The 20,799-nt window shown below is 49.6% G+C and overlaps 1 protein-coding gene across 2 annotated transcripts in view; it reads right to left on the bottom strand.

Annotated features, from left to right (window-relative positions):
• HNF4A (hepatocyte nuclear factor 4 alpha) overlaps window positions 1-20,799 on the bottom strand; it is a 68,004-nt gene that overhangs the window by 6,657 nt on the left and 40,548 nt on the right. For both annotated transcript variants that reach the window (XM_075011913.1, XM_075011912.1), the window contains exons 2-6: window positions 19,282-19,456; window positions 16,083-16,177; window positions 11,296-11,402; window positions 5,990-6,145; window positions 111-198 (exon numbers count right to left, since the gene is read on the bottom strand). In XM_075011913.1, the coding sequence (XP_074868014.1) occupies window positions 111-198; window positions 5,990-6,145; window positions 11,296-11,402; window positions 16,083-16,177; window positions 19,282-19,456 (621 nt within the window). The remainder of the gene's footprint in view (window positions 1-110; window positions 199-5,989; window positions 6,146-11,295; window positions 11,403-16,082; window positions 16,178-19,281; window positions 19,457-20,799) is intronic.

The raw sequence follows: 20,799 nt of genomic DNA, 5'->3' as shown, positions 1-20,799 counted from the left end.
ATACAGTGTCCACCCCCTTCAAATCCATTAGCAGGATGCTTGTGTGTGTGTGTGTGTTGGCTTTACTAGAGGAAGCAGCAGCATCCTGGCACGGAGGAGAGGTAGGTTACCTAACAGCAAGATGTCTTTGAACACCATCGACCTCTTGGCAGCTCCCAGGAGCAGGTGTTCCCCTGCGTGCGCCCTCAGCAGTGCCACCTGCAACGACAGAGACATATTCCCTGGGTGAGTGGGAGAAAGGGGGGGCAGGTGCTTTGGTTCCACATAAGCAGAATGTAGAGCAAGTGCCCACCCCTGTGCAGAGCATGTCAGGGCAGAGGTCCTTTCTCCCGTTACATGAGGGGGCTCCAAAGAGGGGCTCCAAACACAATGTTCTCCTGAGTCCAGGGCCATCCTTAGGATTTATAGAGCCCTGTGCCTGATGATGGTCAGGGGGGATGACGACTGTTCAGAGATGTGATTTTATAATCTTCAGCAACACACTAATGAATATTTTCAAAACAAATTTTAAACTAAGGTCTCGTCAACTTACACAGTCAATTCAGACTCTGACAGCATATATCTAGGGTTGGCAAATGCCTGTTAAATACCTTCATTACCACCTGAGTGGCTGTATCACAGGTTTGGTGCTCTGCTCAGAGCTCCAGCAGGCTTTGCCACCTTTCAGTTAAGTAGATCCTTTTCCGGAGGAAGCAGAGGCACAGACCAGGGACAGGAAGAGGCAGGTGGATGGACATTAAGACCCCTGGGTGTCCCAGATTTTCAGGTGCCTTATGCAACTGCTTCTTCTGCATATGAGTAAGGACAGATCTGCGTGCATCTCGCTGCTCCTAGGCAAAGCAATTCCACGCCCTTGGCCAGGGAGCCAACAAGCTGAGCCAAAAGAAGCTCAAGATACTGTCCCAGCACATGAAAGCTGCGTCTACACGTGCACGCTACTTCGAAGTAGCGGCACCAACTTCGAAATAGCGCCCGTTGCGTCTACACGCGTTGGGCGCTATTTCGAAGTTAACTTCGACGTTAGGCGGCGAGACGTCGAAGTCGCTAACCTCATGAGGAGATAGGAATAGCGCCCTACTTCGACGTTCAACGTCGAAGTAGGGACCGTGTAGACGATCCACGTCCCGCAACGTCGAAATTGCTGGGTCCTCCATGGCGGCCATCAGCTGGGGGGTTGAGAGATGCTCTCTCTCCAGCCCCTGCGGGGCTCTATGGTCACCGTGGGCAGCAGCCCTTAGCCCAGGGCTTCTGGCTGCTTCTGCGGCAGCTGGGGATCTATGCTGCAGGCACAGGGTCTGCAACCAGTTGTCAGCTCTGTGTATCTTGTGTTGTTTAGTGCAACTGTGTCTGGGAGGGGCCCTTTAAGGGAGCGGCTTGCTGTTGAGTCCGCCCTGTGACCCTGTCTGCAGCTGTGCCTGGCATCCCTATTTCGATGTGTGCTACTTTGACGTGTAGACGTTCCCTCGCTGCGCCTATTTTGATGTTGGGCTGAGCAACGTCGAAGTTGAACATCGACGTTGCTGGCCCTGGAGGACGTGTAGACGTTATTCATCGAAATAGACTATTTCGATGTCGCAACATCAAAATAAGCTATTTCGATGTTGGCTGCACGTGTAGACGTAGCCGAAATGTCCAGTGATGAGTCACTGGGAGGAACAATCAAAAGAAACCCACTGCTCCAGACCCCTGGACAGAGTTCTAACCCAGCTCAGTACACTGGCACATGCAACACTAGGAAAGACTCTCACCCCTGGTGACCACACACAAGAAGCGGGAAGTTGGGCGGAATAGAGCCCAATCTGAGAAATAACTGTGCACCCAATATGGCAGCAGGGTCTGAGAGAGATACACTCTTCCTGGGCTAAAACAACCAGAATTTCTGTGGCACCTTAGAGGCTAAGAGATTGATTGAAGCATAAGCTTTTGTGGGCAAAGACAAACTTCATCTGATATATCTGGTCTTTGCCCACGAAAGCTTATGCTCCAAAAAATCTGTTAGTCACAGGATTTCTCATTGTTTTTGCAGATACACATTAACTTGTCTGATACTTGTCTTCCTGGACTGGTATCCCAAGTATAAGGAAGGGCAAGAAGGTTGTCAGAGTCCACAAAAGATGTCTTATCGGGAAGTGATTAGCAGAAACTGTGACTGAGCCTGGCAGAAAAGAGAGAGCTGGCATGACCCCATAAGACAGAGAGTCATTGGCTGAGGGATGGCCGATCTTCACAAGCAGGGCTCAAACACCAAAGAGTCTGCAACCTATCCTGGTAGAGGGCCTACCTGCCTCTGACATATACTTGAGGGGTCTGTCTTTTTCTTACACTTTGGCAACCTTCGCAGCACTTGTCACACAATAAAATGGCATTAACGGGAATAGCATTGGACACTGATTCCAGAGGGGCAGTTACTCTTGTATGACCTGTACCATACTGGAGGAGTCAGGGAGCAGGGTCGCTCCTGCGTAATGCATTTATGCAAGAAGAGAGGGTGGTTTTCATTTCGTATTCTACATCATGAAGGTGAACTAGATCATTTTCATGTCACTGCTATGTCCCACCTGTGGGAGGGGCCACTGTCTCGCTCACTACATCCCACCAGGAATGGGCCGACTATATCATGCCTTATAACCCACCAGGAATGGGGTCACCATGTTGCATGCTATGGCCACCATCAGGTGGTGTCATCTTCTGGTCATTTGCTCCTCTAATGGCAACTGACAGTTTGGACCTACTAAGGCAAAGAGATGTTTTTCTGCTCTGATGTTAATGATTGCCGTTCTTCATTTTGCACCCTTCAGTGGTTCCTGAGAATGTCCCAGAGCTTTTGCCCCACTTCTGTTAACAATTTTAAAGCTTTTGTAGAAACAAAGGTTAACTATTGGACAATGTGGCCCAGCTGCTTCTTAATAGCCAGCCAGGGATCCTGGCTGAAGAAAACAACTATTAAACATTAATGGAGAGACTTGGAAAAGTGTCTCTGATGGGGTTGATCCATCCTTTTTGTGCTGAACAAACAGAAGAGAATAAAGTGACAGAATAGGGTCATATCATGGTTTTCCACCGTGTTATCTCTCAGCATCAGATGAAGCCCAGAGAAGCCCCAGTCTCTACCATAAATGCTAAGAGAATGCAAACTGCATAACAAAGCTCTGATTAGAAAAGATGCTGACACTTGAGGGTACAAAAGCGTCGTGCAAATAACAGAACACAGACCTCTGCAGTGCTTTAAGGTGCTGGGTAACCCTCATTTGTGCAACACAATGTGACTTGCATGTACAGATGGCCAGATTCATGCAGATAACTAATTTATTGTGTAATGGTAGTGGTCAGTACCCACCGGAGATGGTCAAAACCAGAATTTGCATTCTGCCAGGAATTCTGAACTTCAAAAATAAAGAGTGTCAAACGGGAATGAAAAACTGAAGTTCTTACAATTTACTGTGCAATGAAAATTGCAAAATGTTTTGATGCACAACCTATAGTTTCGGTAAAGCTAAATTATACTGTTAATCTTGAATTATTTTGTTTTGATAATAATGTCAAATCATGTTGACTTTAGATTAAAATATGAACTATTGCATGCTGATGAAATATTAAGATTAATGTTTTAATCTAATATTAACATCGAAACAAATCAAATCAAAACGAGAATGCTGAAATGAAGTATTTTACCTTCTCTGATAAAAGTTTTTCAGTGTTAATTTGTTATGACTTCTTCCTGACCAAAGTTTCACTGCAACAGCCATGTTCCCCCAGCATTGTTTGATTTCAAGGAAGCTGCATTTTCTGATGGGAAATTTCTCTAGTGTCAATCATGTGGCCAGCTCACATGCTCTTCTGCCCAGGGCGAAGGACTCACTGAACAGAAATGCTCAGGGACACATGCACGTGTTTCCTGCCGTGTTCTCTGGTTGCGGCTTTCATATGTGGTTCATTCTCCTTTGAAAATATGGGTGTAATGGGGGATGTTATTTTTAAAATTTGCATTTCAGGGAAAAAATGTTTTCTTCCTGGATTTTTTGCCTGATATATTGGGCCAGATTGTGAGCCTTTACTTACACTGGCAAGCAGCTGCTCAGACCAGGAGTCACATCGGGGCAGGAGCAATGTTCCCTGTAAACTGAGCGCTTGGGCAGCTGCCCAGGAGAGAAGCAGGTGCCTCCCAGCTGATTAGCAGAGTTCCAGAGCCAACCACAATGGGCATCGTGTGTTTCTAGTGGTGGTGCACTTCCAAAACAGAATGTATTCTGCCCATGAATAGAAAACATTAGAGGCAACGCTGGGTAGGGGGCATGTGAATATAGGGTCAAGCAACCGGGTCCTGGCATTTCCTTTCAAAATTTCCCCTGACCCAGCCAAAGACTTGGTAGATCCTACAAAACATTAACTGGGTTTTACAGCAGCCTACTCTGGCATTGAAAGACTTGGTAAAACAGGAGCTGCATCAAGGCCTATAATTGCTGCAGCCTGTTTGCTAGGTAAATATAATTTGCTTTTGGGTACCATTTTTGTTTTCTGTGATTTCTAAGTGTACTTGCCTTAGGAACTTAGCATAGTGCTTATCACTGTAAATCATTCAAAGCTACAACCCAAACAGACAGAGGTGGGAGCATTCCTAAAGGCTGTAAAATATGCAGACTTCCCAGTGATCGGCACTGTGAGATGGCTGTGGGTTTTTGACTGGCTCAGCGCTCTCACTTTTAAAATATCCTCATCCTTTGAGTCGACAAAAAACTCCCTCCAGACCTGGAGGCCACTGGATGGGGCCCCACTCCATGGTGAAGAGAAATCTTTTAAGGTTTGTGAACCAAAAACAAAACTTGGAAACTTCTGCCCCATTCCAGGCACTGAGAGCCTTCTGCAGAATAGACTCGCACTTGTTTTCTCTGTATGGCCTCCCATTCGTTGTGGTGTGTTTTGAGCAAATATACATACAGGTGCTTGTGCATTTTCACCGGTTCATCTGTTGCACACAACTTTGAACTGTAGCCCTCAACGCTGAGCATTTCCTTGTGCCGCTGAGGTTGCTTCAGGGCATGTCTGAAGTATGATTGCAGCTTGGGTAGACATGCCCAAGGCCGCTTCTGTCTAGCTAGTGTAGGTATCAATAGCAACATACAAGCCTTGCTGGAACCCTGGGTTTTTACTTGGGTGGCCAGCCTGTGCTGAAGACTGGGCTGCCCTGGCTTCATTGATCTGGGACCTGATAAAAGCTAGCTAGGCAAGGTATGTGTAAAATCACACTCTGCTGGCCTGGCTGTGTAGACATACCCCTTATCTTATGGTTCATTTCTTACAAGGGGACTGCAGGGCCCTCTCCCCTGGTCATAGTAAGTACAATACTTTAGTATCTTTCCTTAAATACAAATACCAGACCTGGGGGGAATTCTGCAGTTGTACCGTGGCTCCAAATGCAACAACTGCAACAATCCTCCAGGACTAAAATATATTTGTATCTTGTCAGTCTGCAGAGATGCTGCCGTGGGTTTGGGATCTTTAACACCTTTTTAATATAATTTACAATTCACTGTCAGTAACAGTTTGCACTGACACCATAAAGCCACAGGGGTGACTGAATTAAAGATAATTTTTTAAAAACCAAATTGAAGAACAGAAAGGCCTTCAAACTTTAACCCAATATACTGCACCTAATCAGTCTAATTATCATAAGCATTTGTATAGCATTAATTAACCAAAGTATTTGCATAGCACTGTAGGTTTGCATAGTGCTGCAGTAGATTTAAGCATTGATTCGCCAATTTTGCTTGCAAAACGTGTGCACGATTATGTGTCTAGGTTGAGCCCATTATTACAGCAATTATGCAAACTGCTTAACTGCGCATGCAAATGGCCAGTGCTAGTATAGTATGTGGGCAGGTCTCTGATCTGCTTGTGCAGTCATGATAGGTAAACAAGGTGCAACTCTGCAGATCTGGGCCATTTTCTCTTGGTCACAGATTAACCTCCACTGGAAAGACCCAGCACTAACCTGATCATCTAAGGCAAGCTCGCAGAAAGCTGGGATGTACTTGGCCCACTCCACCAGCACCAGCAACTGCTGCTTCATGGAGTCACACACATCTGTTATGTTCGCAATCTTCTTCCCTCGGATGTCTCCGTTGAGCACAGAAATTGGGGATGAGATCTGCAAGGGTGAAAAGGGACCTCTGTGGGATCTTCATATCTCAAGGGTGAAGCAACCAGAGATACAGAAGTCCCTGAAGCTGGGAAGGTCCATGAGAAGTGAGGGCAGCGTTTTCTGTCTTCTCTGATACACCACGTAATTACATCACAGATCAAAAGGCAGGCAGATATCAATGGAGTCAGGAGCTTTTTCTCCTCTGTATTGCTGAGATATCAGGGGAGAGATGCTCCCTACTAGCAACTGTGCCATCTCTAAGGCTACATCTAAACTGCAGGCTTTTTCCAAGATACCAGAGGTCTGTCAGCAGAAGTCTGCCACATCCAAACATGTCCACTTTGCTGAGACCACTCTCAGAAAAGCAGATGCATTCTGCCAACATCCCTGTATACCTCATGTCCCAGCAGATGAGATTTTCCTTACATTTGGCCCCCATGTGGATGGGCCAAAGGTCAGGAAAGCCTCTCCAGACATAACTGTCGCAAAAAGGTACAGAAATTGTGGTGTGCACAGTTCCCCGCAGTCTACACCCAGCCTACGATAGGCTTGAACTGGGAGGCTGGATCAGTAGGTATCCACTGGGAACCTTGGGCTTGTGATCCGGATTTGCTTGCTTCCTTTCTTGCAGGTGAAAGGGGATGAAAAACAGCAGCAAAGTCCAGAAACCCCCATTATGATTGTGCTGCTCTCAGACCGGACTTGAGCAGTCTGCAGAGCATTTGAGCAACGTGCCCAGTGTAGGAGTTCTTCCTCCCACCGAGTAAGTCAGATTTCAGTGGATTTACCACACGGCCCCCTCTAAGCTGAGCGCTTGTGCAGCTTCTCAGGAGAGATTCAGGCGCCGCCCAGCTGATTGATTAGCAGAGCGCCAACAGCTAGGTATGTGGTGCACATTCACATATGTCTTGGTGCACATAAGATTATTCCGCACCCGAATGGAAAAATCCGTACATGGATGGAGAGGATTAGAGAGACCATTGATTTCTACTAGAGCCCAATGTGGCCCATACAAATGTCTGTCATTCCTTCTTTCTGTATCGCTGCCTCTGATACAAACCCAGCTTCCCTTCAGCAGAGAGCGTCCAGGCCAGCGTTGGTGCTAGTGAAAAAGCTTCTCCCCAGCTTCTCCCACCTGCCATGCCAGCCATATCCTGCTCCCAATCAGAGCTATCACTGCCTCTGCTTTGTTCATTAATATTTTGGGTATAGCACCCGGTCCTGCTCTTGCTCATACTGAACAAATAAAAGTCTCTCCACGGCAGTCAGTTACGCAGAGGTAAAGTTGCTTTAAGTGAGATCAGAACCAGCACATTTCAGTTTAAAATCTCCATTTGACATGCAGAAGCCCCAGTTGAAAGTTAGAAATATTTTGCTAAACTGCACATGTGCAAATACGCCCACAAAAATGCACTGGGTGTCCAATTTGCATGCTGAATTACCGCCCTTGCCAAGGCCAATGGTGTCACTTCACTTGCAAATGAATGATCCATTACTTCTTCATGTGCCTCATGCAAAGGTTCAGCAAACTTTTGTATCAATTATATGCCTGTGTATGTTGCATCACAGTTGCAAACTCAGCTTGTTTCCAAATCTGGCTTTAATCATGCCTGTGCGAGTGACTAACAAAACCCACCACTTTCTTCCTTCTGCCCTCTGGAACCTGGACAGCATGAACACTTCCTTTCCTGTCCGTCCCTTTCACTTCAGACCTGGTTCCCTTTTTCACCAAGTGGCCTCACTAAGGAAATCTGGTTCGAAAGGCACCTGCATATTTTCCAGGTTATGTTTCTTGGAACCCCTCCAGCTCTGGAGCTGTTATTGAATAAATAAGATTGTAAAAATCTCACTGTGTATTACCCTAATCAGGGAGCCTGGAAGGCTTAGCAAATAAACACAGACCTCTGGGCGAGTGACCTGAGAGCTCAGAGAAAGCTGCTCCTCAGCAATATCTTGTTCTAATTAGCCAGGCGTATAAAAGTTACCGATTAGCATGCTGGGGTCTCCAGCGTTTAACTAATCTGCATGTATTCTGCTGGGATGGAGCAGCCTCCATGGGTTTTTTTGAGGCTGCCAGCTTGATCAGTAGACCTGACTCAACAAAGAATCGTGCTGCTTCAGAACATCCAGTCTCACTGTAAAATGTTTTTCTCTGGCAACCTCCTGACCACAGGACCTTTTATCTCCCGTTGCAGCACAGAGTGCAATGTTATTTTTATAGGGCCCATAAATGTGCTAGGAGCCTCTCAGAATAAATAAGACGTGGGCCGAGATTTTCAGAAATGACTCACGATTTGGGGAGTGTCAGATTTGTGCTGGGAAAAAACAGTTGGGCAGCTGAATCAGAAAACTGGCCATTTCCACTGGGGCCACCAGAATCTGAGCTGGAGACGCCTCAAATCACTGGTGACTTTAAAAAATCTTGGCCACTCATTTTACTCAGCACATCACAGAGCGTATCAACAGATGGGAGGGTGGGGGAAGGGGAAAGGATGGACCCAGTGGGGAACCATGGGCAGCTTTTCAACATGCAGCTGGGGATGGCAAGCCCCAGCCTGGCCCCATCCACCCTGAAGCCTGCCCCTTTCCAGCCTGCCCCTTCCACAGCCGTTCCTCCCTGAGTGCTCCCTCTGGCAATATCTTCTCTTCCCTACATTGTCCGCCGCCCAGGGTGTGTGTGTGTGTGGACAATAATAAGATCACATGATTACTCACTAGGGCCTTGATCCTGTAGGCCCGTGTTCCCCAAAGGGTGGTACGTGTACCACAGGGTGGTACATGAAAGGATTTCAAGGGCTACACGGCAGAAAATAAATTACTAAAAATCAGGAGATAAGCCCTGGGATGGCACTGGGAAAGGGGGTATGCTGAAAAGGCCAACATCCCAAAAGGGGTACGCGAATGTTTTAAGCTTGGGAAACACTGCTGTAGGCTGCTGAGCTCTCATTTAGGATCCTGAATGTCCTGACCTCCTTTTGAAGCCAGGAATGCTCAGCACTTCTCAGGCTCAAGCCCTAGAGCAGGGGTGGGCAGTGAGCAGCCCATGGGCTGGATGTGGTTTGCTAGGTTTAGCCCCTAGAGGGCCACCGGCACTTTATTAATCTGTACATCCACAGGTACAGCTGCTTGCAGTTCCCGTTGGCTGCAGACCGCTGTTCTCAGCCAGTGAGAGCTGCAGGCAGTGGTGTTCCAGCCTGCGCCACTTCCTGCAGCTCCCATTGGCCAGGAACAGTGATCCGCAGCCAATGGGAACTGTGAGCAGCTGTACCCGTGGACATGCAGGTAAATAAAGTGCCAGCCGCCCACCAGGGGCTAACCCTGGCAAGCCGCTTATTGCCTGTCCCCACCCTAGAGCTTGGGTATGGACCTATGTAAATAATGGGACTTTCTGGTTCACTGGTCATGGCTGCAAACTGACCTGAAATGAAACATTTTCAAAATTGCTGGTAAACCAAAAAGTAAGGGAAAAAATACCTTCAGGTCAAATTAAACATTTTATTAATTTTCAAGCTTCTACAAACTTGTTCTGTTTTTAGAGAAACTGAAATAAATTTCCAAACACAAAGCTATTTCAAATCAAAAATGGAAATAAACCACTGCAATTTTTTCAGACTCGTTTGTTGGGCGGTTCTTGGTAGGGGAGTTGTTTTTGTTTGTTTTGTTTTGGGAGAAACCATTCGACACAAACGTATGAAATAGTTCAGTCAACTCAACGCTGCACTTAGTGGGAAAACGGTTTGGACAAAAATTGTCACTCTGCTGTGGCTGGGGAGTGTCTTTGATGCCTTGATGCTTCTGTTAATTTCCCTTTCCTCCTTTCTTACCTACCCTCTCTCCAGCCTTTCTTTGGAGGGATTTGAATGAGGCGAGGGAAGTGGCACAAGACATGGTGATGCCTAGCACAGGAGATAAAGAGGTCAGTGGCTGGTGATTGACATAATTGGCAGAGCAAAGAGGGAAGGAGTGTGCATATAGAGAACGGGTCAGAGAGGGGCTGAGTCATGCACAGGCTTGCAAGATGACCTCCCTTGCACTGCAGTGGTAACGGTTTGAAATTAAATGACTTCCTGGTCTTCTGTCATTGGATTTAAAGCTGCACAGCTGGACGTCGTCAGTGCTTTTGATCCAAGTTGTCTCTGTTGGCGAGGAGAGCATGTGAAATGCTTTCTGAACTGGAGGCCAGGTAGGAACATAACATCCCTAGTGTTTCCCTTTCTTGGTACTCAGGATTCAGTTCTGCCCAGACGAGTCAAACTCTAAGCCGTTTGGCTATTTATTCAAATACGTCAACAAATCTCCTTCTTTCTGGGCCCCTTTCTGTGACTATTCTAGCAAATGTGCATCCTGGGAGGGATGTTTGCAAAATTGGAGAATTTTAAGCAACCCTTGAATTTATAATCACAAGTATTTGCATCAAAAGCCTGATTCTAAGAGTTATTCTTGTCTAAACAGGGAACAGAAATGCACCATACAACCTGCCGGCTAGCTGGTGTAGGATGGCTGCGCTGGGTCAGATGCTCTACCCCAGTATCTGCTGTCTGACAGCAGGCAGCGCCAAGTACTTTAGAAAGAATAGTTCGAATGAGTCTTCCTTTTTTGTCAAGTCCAGCTTCTGCCATTTGGAGGTTTATGGACGCTTGAGGCATGGGGTCATGGCCCTGATCATCACTAATAGCCACTGATGGACCTATCTGTCCTGAACTTCTCTAATTCTTTCTGAACCCAGTCATCCTTTTGGCCTTCATGATATCCCATATGCTCAAATTCCCCGGGCTGATGGTGCATTGTGTGGCATGCTTCACTTGTAAATTGCCCACTATAATTTTATTAGGCATCAGTCAGCCTGGCTCTACTGAGCTCAGTGAAGACACACCACCTTGCCGTAGCTGAGGAGGTAGCCCCTTTATGCCCAGTCAAAACAGCTGAAAAGCAAAGTACTTGCAGCAATCTGTTCATCGATCAGCTCCAGACCAGCAATTATACAAGGAATGGTTTCAAATAACAGCCACGCTTGAGAAAAAATGGTGTTCAGTTTGCAGATAAGTAGCAAAAATTACCCCAAGGGGAAAAACCCTAGAATGAACGAGGAATTATTCATGTGGCTCTGCTGAACTCTTTGTACCTCATGCTTTAGGCTAACAGGAAAGAAGAGGTACCTGCTGTGCGAGGACTTCTGCTTGCAGTAAGACGTTGATGGAAGGCAAACTGCTGTCTTCATAACTGGATCTCCTGGTGCTGATTCGATCACGTTCGTTTTGTACAGCTGCAAGATAGTACAGGAAACCCTCGAGTTATGTGGGGGTTGTGTTCCTGCAACCCCCATGTAATACAAATTTTTGTGCAAGTCGAGGGGAGACAGGAACCAGGCTGCCTCCAGGTTCCTGGCTCTCCTCAGCTTGCAGGAGCTGAGAAACTGACCGGTTCAGTTTCCTGGCTCCCAGAGCGGTGTGGAGTTGGGAACCAAGGGGCTGCCTGGTTCCCATTTCCCCACAAGCACTGGGGAGATGTGGGGAGATGGGAACCAATTGGCATCTTGGCTGCCCGCTCCCCTCCCCTTGCAGAACCAGGAAACTGACCAGCGCAGTAGCCTTAGTCAGTTTCCTGGCTCAAGCCAGTGGAGGGCATCCTGGAAACAGGGGCAGCCTTGCTTCCAGCTCCCCCGCCTACTCCTTGAACCCAGGAAACTGAACAGGACTGTTGCCTTGGTCAGTTTTCTGGCTCTGCAAATGGAGGGGACTGGGAAACTGCTTCTGTCAGGGACAGCAGCCTAACTCTCACCTGCCACCCCTCACAGGAGCAGGAAACTGTTAACCCGAGTTGTGCATATCTTGAGGGTTTGCTGTATTTCCACTCAGCCAAAGCTCTATCATGACTGTTTACACCAAATGCCATCATGCTTTCCTGGTGTTACTGCTAATCACTCAATCCTCAGCTTTCTTTATCCAAGGTTTTGCAGCTGTAGTGTGGCAGGAAGGCGAGGAAGCAGCTGAATCATGTTTTAAACATTGGGAATCTGATTTTCAAACATTTGTGACCAAAATTTGGCACCTAATTCAACACTGGGGCTCTCCTGGGGGCATGAAACAGATGTTTGGAGATCTTGGTCCTAAGCAGTGTTCCCTATTATCTGAGCACTTGGGCAGCCCCCAGGAGAGATTCTGGTGCTGCCCAGCAGACTAACAGTCGCCCACAGCTGGCAGCATGTTTCCACTGCTGGTGCACATCCCCACATGCTTTGCTGCAGCTAAAATTTATTTTGCCCACAGAAGGGAAAAAATGACCGGGAACACTGGCCCTGAGCTGTTCCAGAGGGTAAGAGCCTGAGTCAACACTCACTGAGAGACCCCCACCGATCTCAGCGAGTGATGAATCAGCTCCTGAGTGCCGAAATGGGTGTTCTCACTTGGCCCTGGGTTACGAGGCCAGTTTTTTAAAGGAACTTTGTAAGCTGTACATGGAAAATGTCCACGTGCCTGTATTCAGACCCAGAACCCCCCCCACCCCGACTTGTGCCAGCAGGCTTTCCCGCTCACAGCACGCCACTCTTTCCCCACAGAGCTGGGCGTCAATCGATTTGGTGTCCATCATTTCAGAAACCTTTGCAAATGCGGCCAATATGGCCCAGTCTTTATGCAACCCAGAGACGTATCTCAGTGCTCCGAGGAACGCTCCCGTGTGCTAGAACGATAAAAGAAATGAGGCTAGTGCTGCTGCTGCTAATTACTGTGCACCTGCAGCCACTATTGCTAGAGTCTCTAAGCGCAGTTAGACATGATGACACTGGCTGTCTGAGACTGAAGAAAGTCACAGTGACAGGGATGCTTCTCTCTTGGATGTCCTCCGGTGGGTTTGTTCCCAGGGAGGACGTTAGCTGTATGTCTCAGGGGTGTCAGTCGGCTGCTGGTGGAGCAATAATGCTGAAGAGGTGAATTCCTGTAGCTGCTGAAAAACATTTGTGCCGATTGTAACCCTTGGTAGGCAAACCACTGCAGAAGAGATACAGTCATACCAGCTATCAGCTAGAAGAGGCTATTGGTCCATTATATCACAGTAATCTCTGCATGACACTGGTGGCTCCCCAGATTTATATTTTCTGAATGTATAATTCAGCCTGATAAAAAGCCATAACTGAAATAAAAGCCCTGCAGTCAGCAGCTGTAAATAGGCACTCTCAAGGTTATGCTGCTTGTTATCAGTGCCTGGGGCCTCAGGTTCAGTCACACCATGATGTTTTCTAAATGTTTGCTCAGTATTAGCTGGTCATGGACTTAATGTAACTTCTATTGAATATTAACAGATACAAGCAGAGCTTTGAGCACATGATGAGCAGGCTCCAAAGAGAGAGGGTTCCTCTGTCTTGCAGGCAAAATGAAGACAAGCTGTTAGCAATGCCAAGTCCCTATTAGTGTGGGGAGAAATGCCCCTCATGGGAGGCAGGGTAGGGACAGTGTTTCTGGGGAAGCAGCTTCCGGTGTCTGCTCCCTAGGGAGGTCGCTTTATGCTATAGGCTGGGAGTAGAGGGCACAAGCTGGAATCGGGAGAAAGTCTGGGTTTAAGCTGTGCATTGGCAGAGCCAAATTCAGCTCTGATGTCACTCCACTGACTGGCCCAGCGCATCTGCCTTGCAGGAAACACTGCAGTGGCCTCAAAGGTAGGAGCACAGGGAGCATGTATGAGGAGGCTGCGGTGAACAGTGACCTCAGACAGTGGATATTTTGATGGCCATTCACACATTTTATTGGGGTGTGAAATATCATTTTCCATCAGAGACTTCCTGAAAGATGGAAAAGCACATTTTGGAGTGCAGGCATTTTGCCATTGCCTGTGCATAGGGAGATACTGAGCTCTGCACAGCAGGCCAGCATGGAGTCCATACACCACTTCAAGTTAAGTGGTACATGGGTCTTTTGCTGGCTTCCTCAGCAGGGGGGAGAATCACACCCCCTGCCATGTGGACGATACTCTGTGGACTCGTGAAAATTTTGAGCAAAAATTGACAAAACTTTGCTTTTTGATAAACTTGAGAAAAGGCAATTCTCTCTGTGCACATAACATCCCTGGTTATTTGTTCCTTAGGTAAGACACCAGCACTTCCTGAGGATAAAAAATATGGCAGACAATTCACACAAAACTGTTCTTGTTGCAAATAACTCTTTGTACCCATCCCTGCCCAGAGTGAGGGGGATCAAGAATTTTCCAACTTTGCCACAAAAGAAAAAATTATTGGGCAGAGTTTAGAAAAACAATAATGTCCATCTCCTACAAAGGGAGAGTCTCCCAGTTCCTCATTAGCAGAATAAGCATTGCGCCAAAGCATGAGGCCCAGTGACTCATTCCAGAAAGAAGCAGATACAAGACCCTACTGGGAAAGTTTTACTGTTTATACAGCAATACCAGCGTAACTCCCTCTGTGCATACTTTTAATACCCTGCAGAAGTACCCTCTTCTTGTTCAGCTCTCCAAGTGAGACAAGCAAAGATGTTATAATGGAATAAAGGTGCCCACACGGGGCAGGCCTTTGATGGGAAGAGGGGGGAGAAGGTGGACCGCCCTGGGACCTGGCAATTCTAAAAGGCCCAGGGCTCCTGACCGCTGCTGTGGCAGCAGCAGAGGCAGCCAGAGCCCCAGGCCCTTTAACTTGCTACTGGAACACTGCGTGATGTGCTCTGGGTGGCTATAAGGGCTGGCACGGTGCTCTTGCTGCCCAGCTCTGCCCCCTCTGGGAACCTGGAACTGGCATGGTTGTCAGTTCCCCTGACACAGGGATTTGGAGCAGTGTAACCAGTGTTATTTTTGTGCTGGTACTTGCCGGTACTGAGTACCAGCACCTCGGCAGCCCCAGCCATGGGATTGGCTTGGGAGAAGGGGACAGGGATGTGTCTGAGTACCAGCACCTCCTTTTTTTTTTTTTTTTACAAAAAGGGTGCTGAGTGTCACTATATTGATTTAAAGTTACCCCTTTGGCTTGGTTTACACATAAAGCTTCTATTGGTGTAATGCTGTTAGTGGTGTAAATAAATGACCCCACCAAGCACCAAAGCTCCTTCTGTTGGTGGGCTCCCTATCTACACTAGGGGGGCTAGGCCGATATAGGCTCTGGAGATGCAGCCTTAGGCTGTATTGAAACAATTCTCCAGTGTAGGGAAGACCTCAATCAGATCAAATCCGCTCGGTAACCTATGCCCTAGTGTGAGGCACAGGCCAAAGGTGGAAAGGCCAAAAGGCCTGCTGGGTCCTGCAGGATAGGATGCACTGGTGGCTAATCAACTCCCAGAGTCTAATCAACCGACTCCAGAATGATCAAATATCCCAGGGAGGGGAGAGGCTTAAAGCCAATCCCCCATCCTTCCCACAAAATAATTACTATAAAGTGGAAGACAGCTGATTTCACAGGGATCAGACCTGAGGTGCTTCATGCACTCAGGGTCTTAATTATGTGACAACCTTCTCCAAGAGGTATCCTAATGAACCGGGGCTCTGACGCGTGGCCCTTCCACCAATGTTATGAAGCTTTTCGAAACAGTTCAGACATATCAGTGCTTTACGTGTGAATGCAAGTGCCTGGGAGGTGTGTGTGTGTCAGTATGAGGGAGAGAGGGAGGAAGTGCCTGCCTGTAAGTACGGAGGGTGTCTGTGAGTATAAGTAGATGTCGGAGCACAGGTGGGAGTCTGTAGGAGCTGAGTGTGATCCGAGAGTGCCCACAGTTGTGTGGGTATGTACCGGTGTGTAGGTACCGGGTGTGAGGCCCATGTCTGGGAGCGTGCCAGGTTGTATACTGGTATGGATCAAGGTGGCGTGTGGAGTTCACAGAAGGCATGGAGTTGTGTGTGGGTGTGGATGGGCGGCAGGGCCGAGGCAGCCAAATCAGCTGGGTGACTGGCATCACATCCAACCAGCGTCTGGCATTAGACTGAGTGCCTGACAGGGCAGGCAGAGACCCACCTTCTTTCTTCATCCCTGCTCGAAAGCACTTCTTTAGCCTGCAGTACCGACACTGGTTTCTTTTGTCCTTGTCTACAACACACTGCCTGTTAAACCTGAGAAGGAGAAAGGGGGATGAGCAGCAGCAACAGCCAAGAGCCTAAGGAAAGAACAACCCACAGGAGCCCCATGCGCTGAGACACAACACCAGAGCAGAGCCCCTCATCCTGAGGAAAGACCACTGACATGTGGCCCTTCCAGAGCAGCTCTCAAGTTAACCTGTAATTCCCCTATGAACTGAGGAATTATTGCATGTGAGACAGTGCAGGGAGACTCAAGGATCTGGGCACACGACTCCAATTAATTTGTGCAGGAGCCAACAGACTTGCACATGGATGCAGAGGTGGGGATATGAGCTGGGAGTTCTGACTTCTAGCCCTTTGCTCTGACCACTAGACAAGGGTTGCTCGGGATGGGGAATCACAACCCCAGCAGGGCCACACATGTCATCACCAACTTGCCGCCCTTTACTGCTCAATAAGGGCGTGGGGAGGAGGGTGGGAGGGGGGGTCGTCCCAAGAGGCGTTTCCTGTAAGCAGAGAGTCAGGTGTGGCCCATCTGATTAGCAGAGCACCCACAGCTGGCAGTGTGTGGTTCAATTGATGGTGCCCATCTGCATGTGCTGCAGTGCGCAGAACAAAATTTATTCTGCACAGGGATGAAAAACATTGGCGGGAGTATTGGCCCCAGGAGAACACATCTCGAGGGGTGAGAGAGCCCAGACAACAGGTGGCCTTTCATGAGGAATACGCCGAAAATTACAACCCCACAGTCCTTCCCAGGGCTGGGCTTAGAACCCTGACTCCCAGCTTCCTGCTCAGGACCCTGCGTAAAGGCCTGAACTGAGCCTAGTAAACCTGCCAGAATGGGGAACTTCTTCCTTCCCTATCGCTATGTCCAATCTGCGCCGCTCCTTTGTCTCCCTGGTTCAGGGCTCTGGCGTGGAGCACAACGTCAACAGAGGTTTGCAGTGTGGATGTTACGGTATTGGAACGTCTCCCGTTCTCGCTCTAGTTTTCAGCCAGCTGATCACACGGGCTGCTACAGCTGTGAGGCCGGAACTGGGGGGAGCCCAGGAACAAGCTGCCCTCTCCCCCCACATTCACTGGTTAGCTTTTGAGAGGCCTGCTTTTGCTGTGCTCTGTGGAAGCCAGAAGCCAGTATTTTCCCGGACAGATGCCCAACAGCAACCTTCCAGCTCCACGATCAGGTGCCTCGGGAAGTGGCTTTGTTGTCCGAAGCGGTGAGTGCTGCACCGTGACCACCGGCGTCTGTCACACGTGCTGGTTGCTCAGCGCTCTGGAAAATCAGGCCACTTACTGAGGTGCCTAAATATGGATGCAGGTGGCGGGGGGGGCTGACAGAATTGCCAGGCCCCTAGGCAAGGTGCGGGGGCAGGGCTCTGCAGCCCTGGCCAGGGCAGGGCCTCAGGCACAAGGGGCAGGGGTGGTGCAGCCGCCCTCAGGGCATTGCCCATCCTCACCAGCCTTTCAGCACCCCGAAGGGCGTGGGGTGGCGCAGCACAGCACTCCAGCAGCAATCTGAAGGGCCTGTGGCTCTGCCCACTGCCGCAGTGGTGATGGTGGCTGGGAGCTCTGGGCCCTTGTGAATCACCAGCCCTCAGGGCAGTGGCTCCTTCTCCTCCTGGTCGGCAGGTCAGGATACAGGAGCCGAACATTAGGCAGCCAGTTCCAAAAAGCTCAGCCCAGGCTCTAAGCTAGACTTCAGACTCCCCCTCCGTTGCACAGCCGGGGCTTCTCTCTGCCTGCAGGCGCGGCACTCATGGGGCCACCTGCATCCCCCAGCCAGCTGCCCCCAGATCTAGGAGACAATTTGCCCAAGCACCTCGCTCTCATTTGCCAAAGGCACTTCAAGGCGTAATACTCATCGACTGGCCGTGAAACTTGGGTGCCCAGGGCCAGATTTGTAAAGGGCATTTCAAAGCTGCAGTTCAGGTGCTGCCTAACCCCCAGGAGGCCTACGGTTCTGTCGGTGGGCGTTTCCAGAGCAGTCGCAGTGTGGTAGCTGCCCCCGCAGCTAATAAATTGTGCAGGACCCCCCCCCCCAGCACAGACTCCTACCCAGAGACCCCCCAGCAGGAGTCTCTCACTCAGCAGGGCGGGGAGGGGGGGAAAAGCCTATTTCGCCAGTAGGCCCCTATCCTGTAGGCGTGCTCTGAGCATGTCTAGGCCCTGAGGCGTGCTGGCTGCAGTGGTGGTATCTGGGAGAGGCACAGCCTCTGCACACAAGACAGCCATCTGCTACAGAGGGCGCGTGACTCTGGCTGCTGGGCCCTGGGCTAGCTAAGATGCAGAACTCCCAGTGGGAGAGAGATGTCCATAGCTGGCTCATCAGCCAGGTGCACCGGCTCAGCCACATAGACTCCTAAGTCCCTCTCTTCCTCCCCCCCCCCCCCCGCCACCCCGGCATTTCACTCTGGGCTGGATTAGGCAGCTCCTGCTCAGCTGGCCAACTTCTGCTTCCTCAGGTGCGTGGCTGTCTCTCCACAGCGCCTAGGCAGCATGGCACTGCCTCACTCCAGGCTGAAAATCCCGCCAGGAAGAGTATTGCCGAGTGCTGACTTCCCTTTAAAACTCTGGGCCTCCAAGTGCCCCGGTCACTTTTGAGAATAAGCCTCAGGCTTCTCCAATTACCTCAGTGCTTGCAAAAATTTTACCCCAGACCCAGCTCTGCTGGGACCGATGCAGTGGTAATACCCGGGTGGCCTGTCGCACGGTGCTGCACAGCGGGATGGGAGTTCAGCAACATGCCTGCCCCTCAGGCTAAGCCTGAGGCAAGGTGCTCAGTTCCTGGCAGTAGGACGCACTGGACCTTGCTTTGCAAGGGCCGGTCTTCTCGGCCTCTCTCCCCAAGCCAGCAGGGGTGGGGGTGTTTCAGACACAGTGTGCTTTGCCCCACAGAAGGGGGCCATCACTCCCTGCTATTCTCCAGTGACCCTGGGGGCGCTCTGCTGGGAGCAGTGGGCAGGACAGGACAGGACTGTGAGATGTGGGGTAAAGGGGGAAAACTGAGGCCAGGTTCTGGAGGCTTCTCAGAGCAGTTCCTGCTCAACTTCCCCCCCATCCCCTTGTCTATGGCCCATGCCCTGCTGCATTTGGAGTCTCGCACAGTCCAATGCCCTGATGCCCTCTGTCCAGACCTGCAGGAGTACATGTGATTCTTCCTGACGCTCCTTCTGAAGAAGCCTTTGCAGCCGTCACAGCTGGAGGCCCCATAGTGCTTCCCCGTGGCCCGGTCCCCACAGATGGCGCACAGTGCGCTCACGCTGATGCTGTTGGTGGTGTTGAGGTTCGTCGTGTCTGATGGCGACGTGTCTGCATGGGGGAGGACAAAGAGAGGGAGATGGTGAAGAGTCAGAGCAGCTGGTGTCTACCCCAGGAGGTAACCCCAGAGATCTGTGGTGCACACAAACGCACACACGCACACTCTGCAATAGCTCACTACAGAGGTACTCAGCTCCTTGGAAAATCTGGCCTTAGGCTCCAAATACTCCAACTTGGAGTCCTCACTTTAGCACCCAATTAAGGGGTCTGGATTTCTGAGGAACAGGATCAGGCCACCTCATGTCTGAATTTAATGGGGACAGTAAATACTTCATGCCTCTAAATTGTATCGAGACGCTCTGGTGAAAGTTCCTGCGTACACACACACTGGCTATGTCTACGCTAGCCTCTTCCTTTTGAAAGGGGCATGGTAATAAGCAAGGTCAGAAGTTGCTAATGAGGTGCTGCCATGAATATGCAGCACCTCATTTGCATAGTGGCAGCCATGCACGGTTCGAAAGTGCTGCTTTCGAATTGCTTGCCACCTGCGTAGTTGGGGGCCTTTCGAAAGGACCCCCCCCAGCCTTTGAAAGCCCCTTCCTATTTGGTTTTAGGAAGAAGGGGCTTTCGAAGTCCGGGGGGGTCCTTTAGAGAGGTCCCTGTCTACACAGGCAGTGCGCGATTTGAAAGCAGCACTTTCAAATCGCTGCAGTCTTCATTATGCTAATGAGGCACTGCATATTCATGGCAGCGGCTCTTTAGCATCTTCCAACCTCACTCATTACCATGTCCCCTTCAAAAGGAAGGGGGTGGTGTAGATGCGGCTGCTGTGTGACAGCCCCAGCCCAGTTGGCTGCAGTAGTTTGGTAGAAGGTAACTAGATCGACCACTGGATGGCTAGTTTTCTGTTCCCAGAGCAGGAGCTGCTGCAGTGCAGTCAGAACGGACTAGAACCAATTAATTAGGCAGACACCTGGAGCCAGTTAAAAACTTGCTAGAAGCAATTGAGAGAGCCTGGCTAGTCAGAACCCCCACAACCCATTAGGAACCTGCTGGGGCTAGTTTAAAAGGCACCTCTTCAGGGAGGGTGGTGGCTGTGCTGCGGAAGAGGTGGGAGGATGAGCAGTCACATAGGTGGAAGGTGCTGGGAGGGGATGTTTGGGAAAGTATTGTAGCTCCAGCAGAGGAGGAAAACCTGCCTATTGCTGCTGCCGTTCCAGTCCCTGGGTTGGAACCTGGAGTACAGGGTGGGCCTGGATCCCCCCCACAACCCACCCGGCACCACTACAGAGATGTTCCCTGGAAGAGAAGAGTGGGACTAAGGAGGGTTATTCCATGAAGCCCATTGACTGACCTATGATGAAGGTCTGGGTTGTCAGGATAGACCTCGACCT

The sequence above is a fragment of the Carettochelys insculpta genome, chromosome 17, assembly GCF_033958435.1.
Source record: "Carettochelys insculpta isolate YL-2023 chromosome 17, ASM3395843v1, whole genome shotgun sequence".
NCBI lineage: Eukaryota > Metazoa > Chordata > Testudines > Carettochelyidae > Carettochelys > Carettochelys insculpta.
Note: the sequence above shows the minus strand (reverse complement) of the source record. Positions and strands in the feature narration are given on the sequence as shown.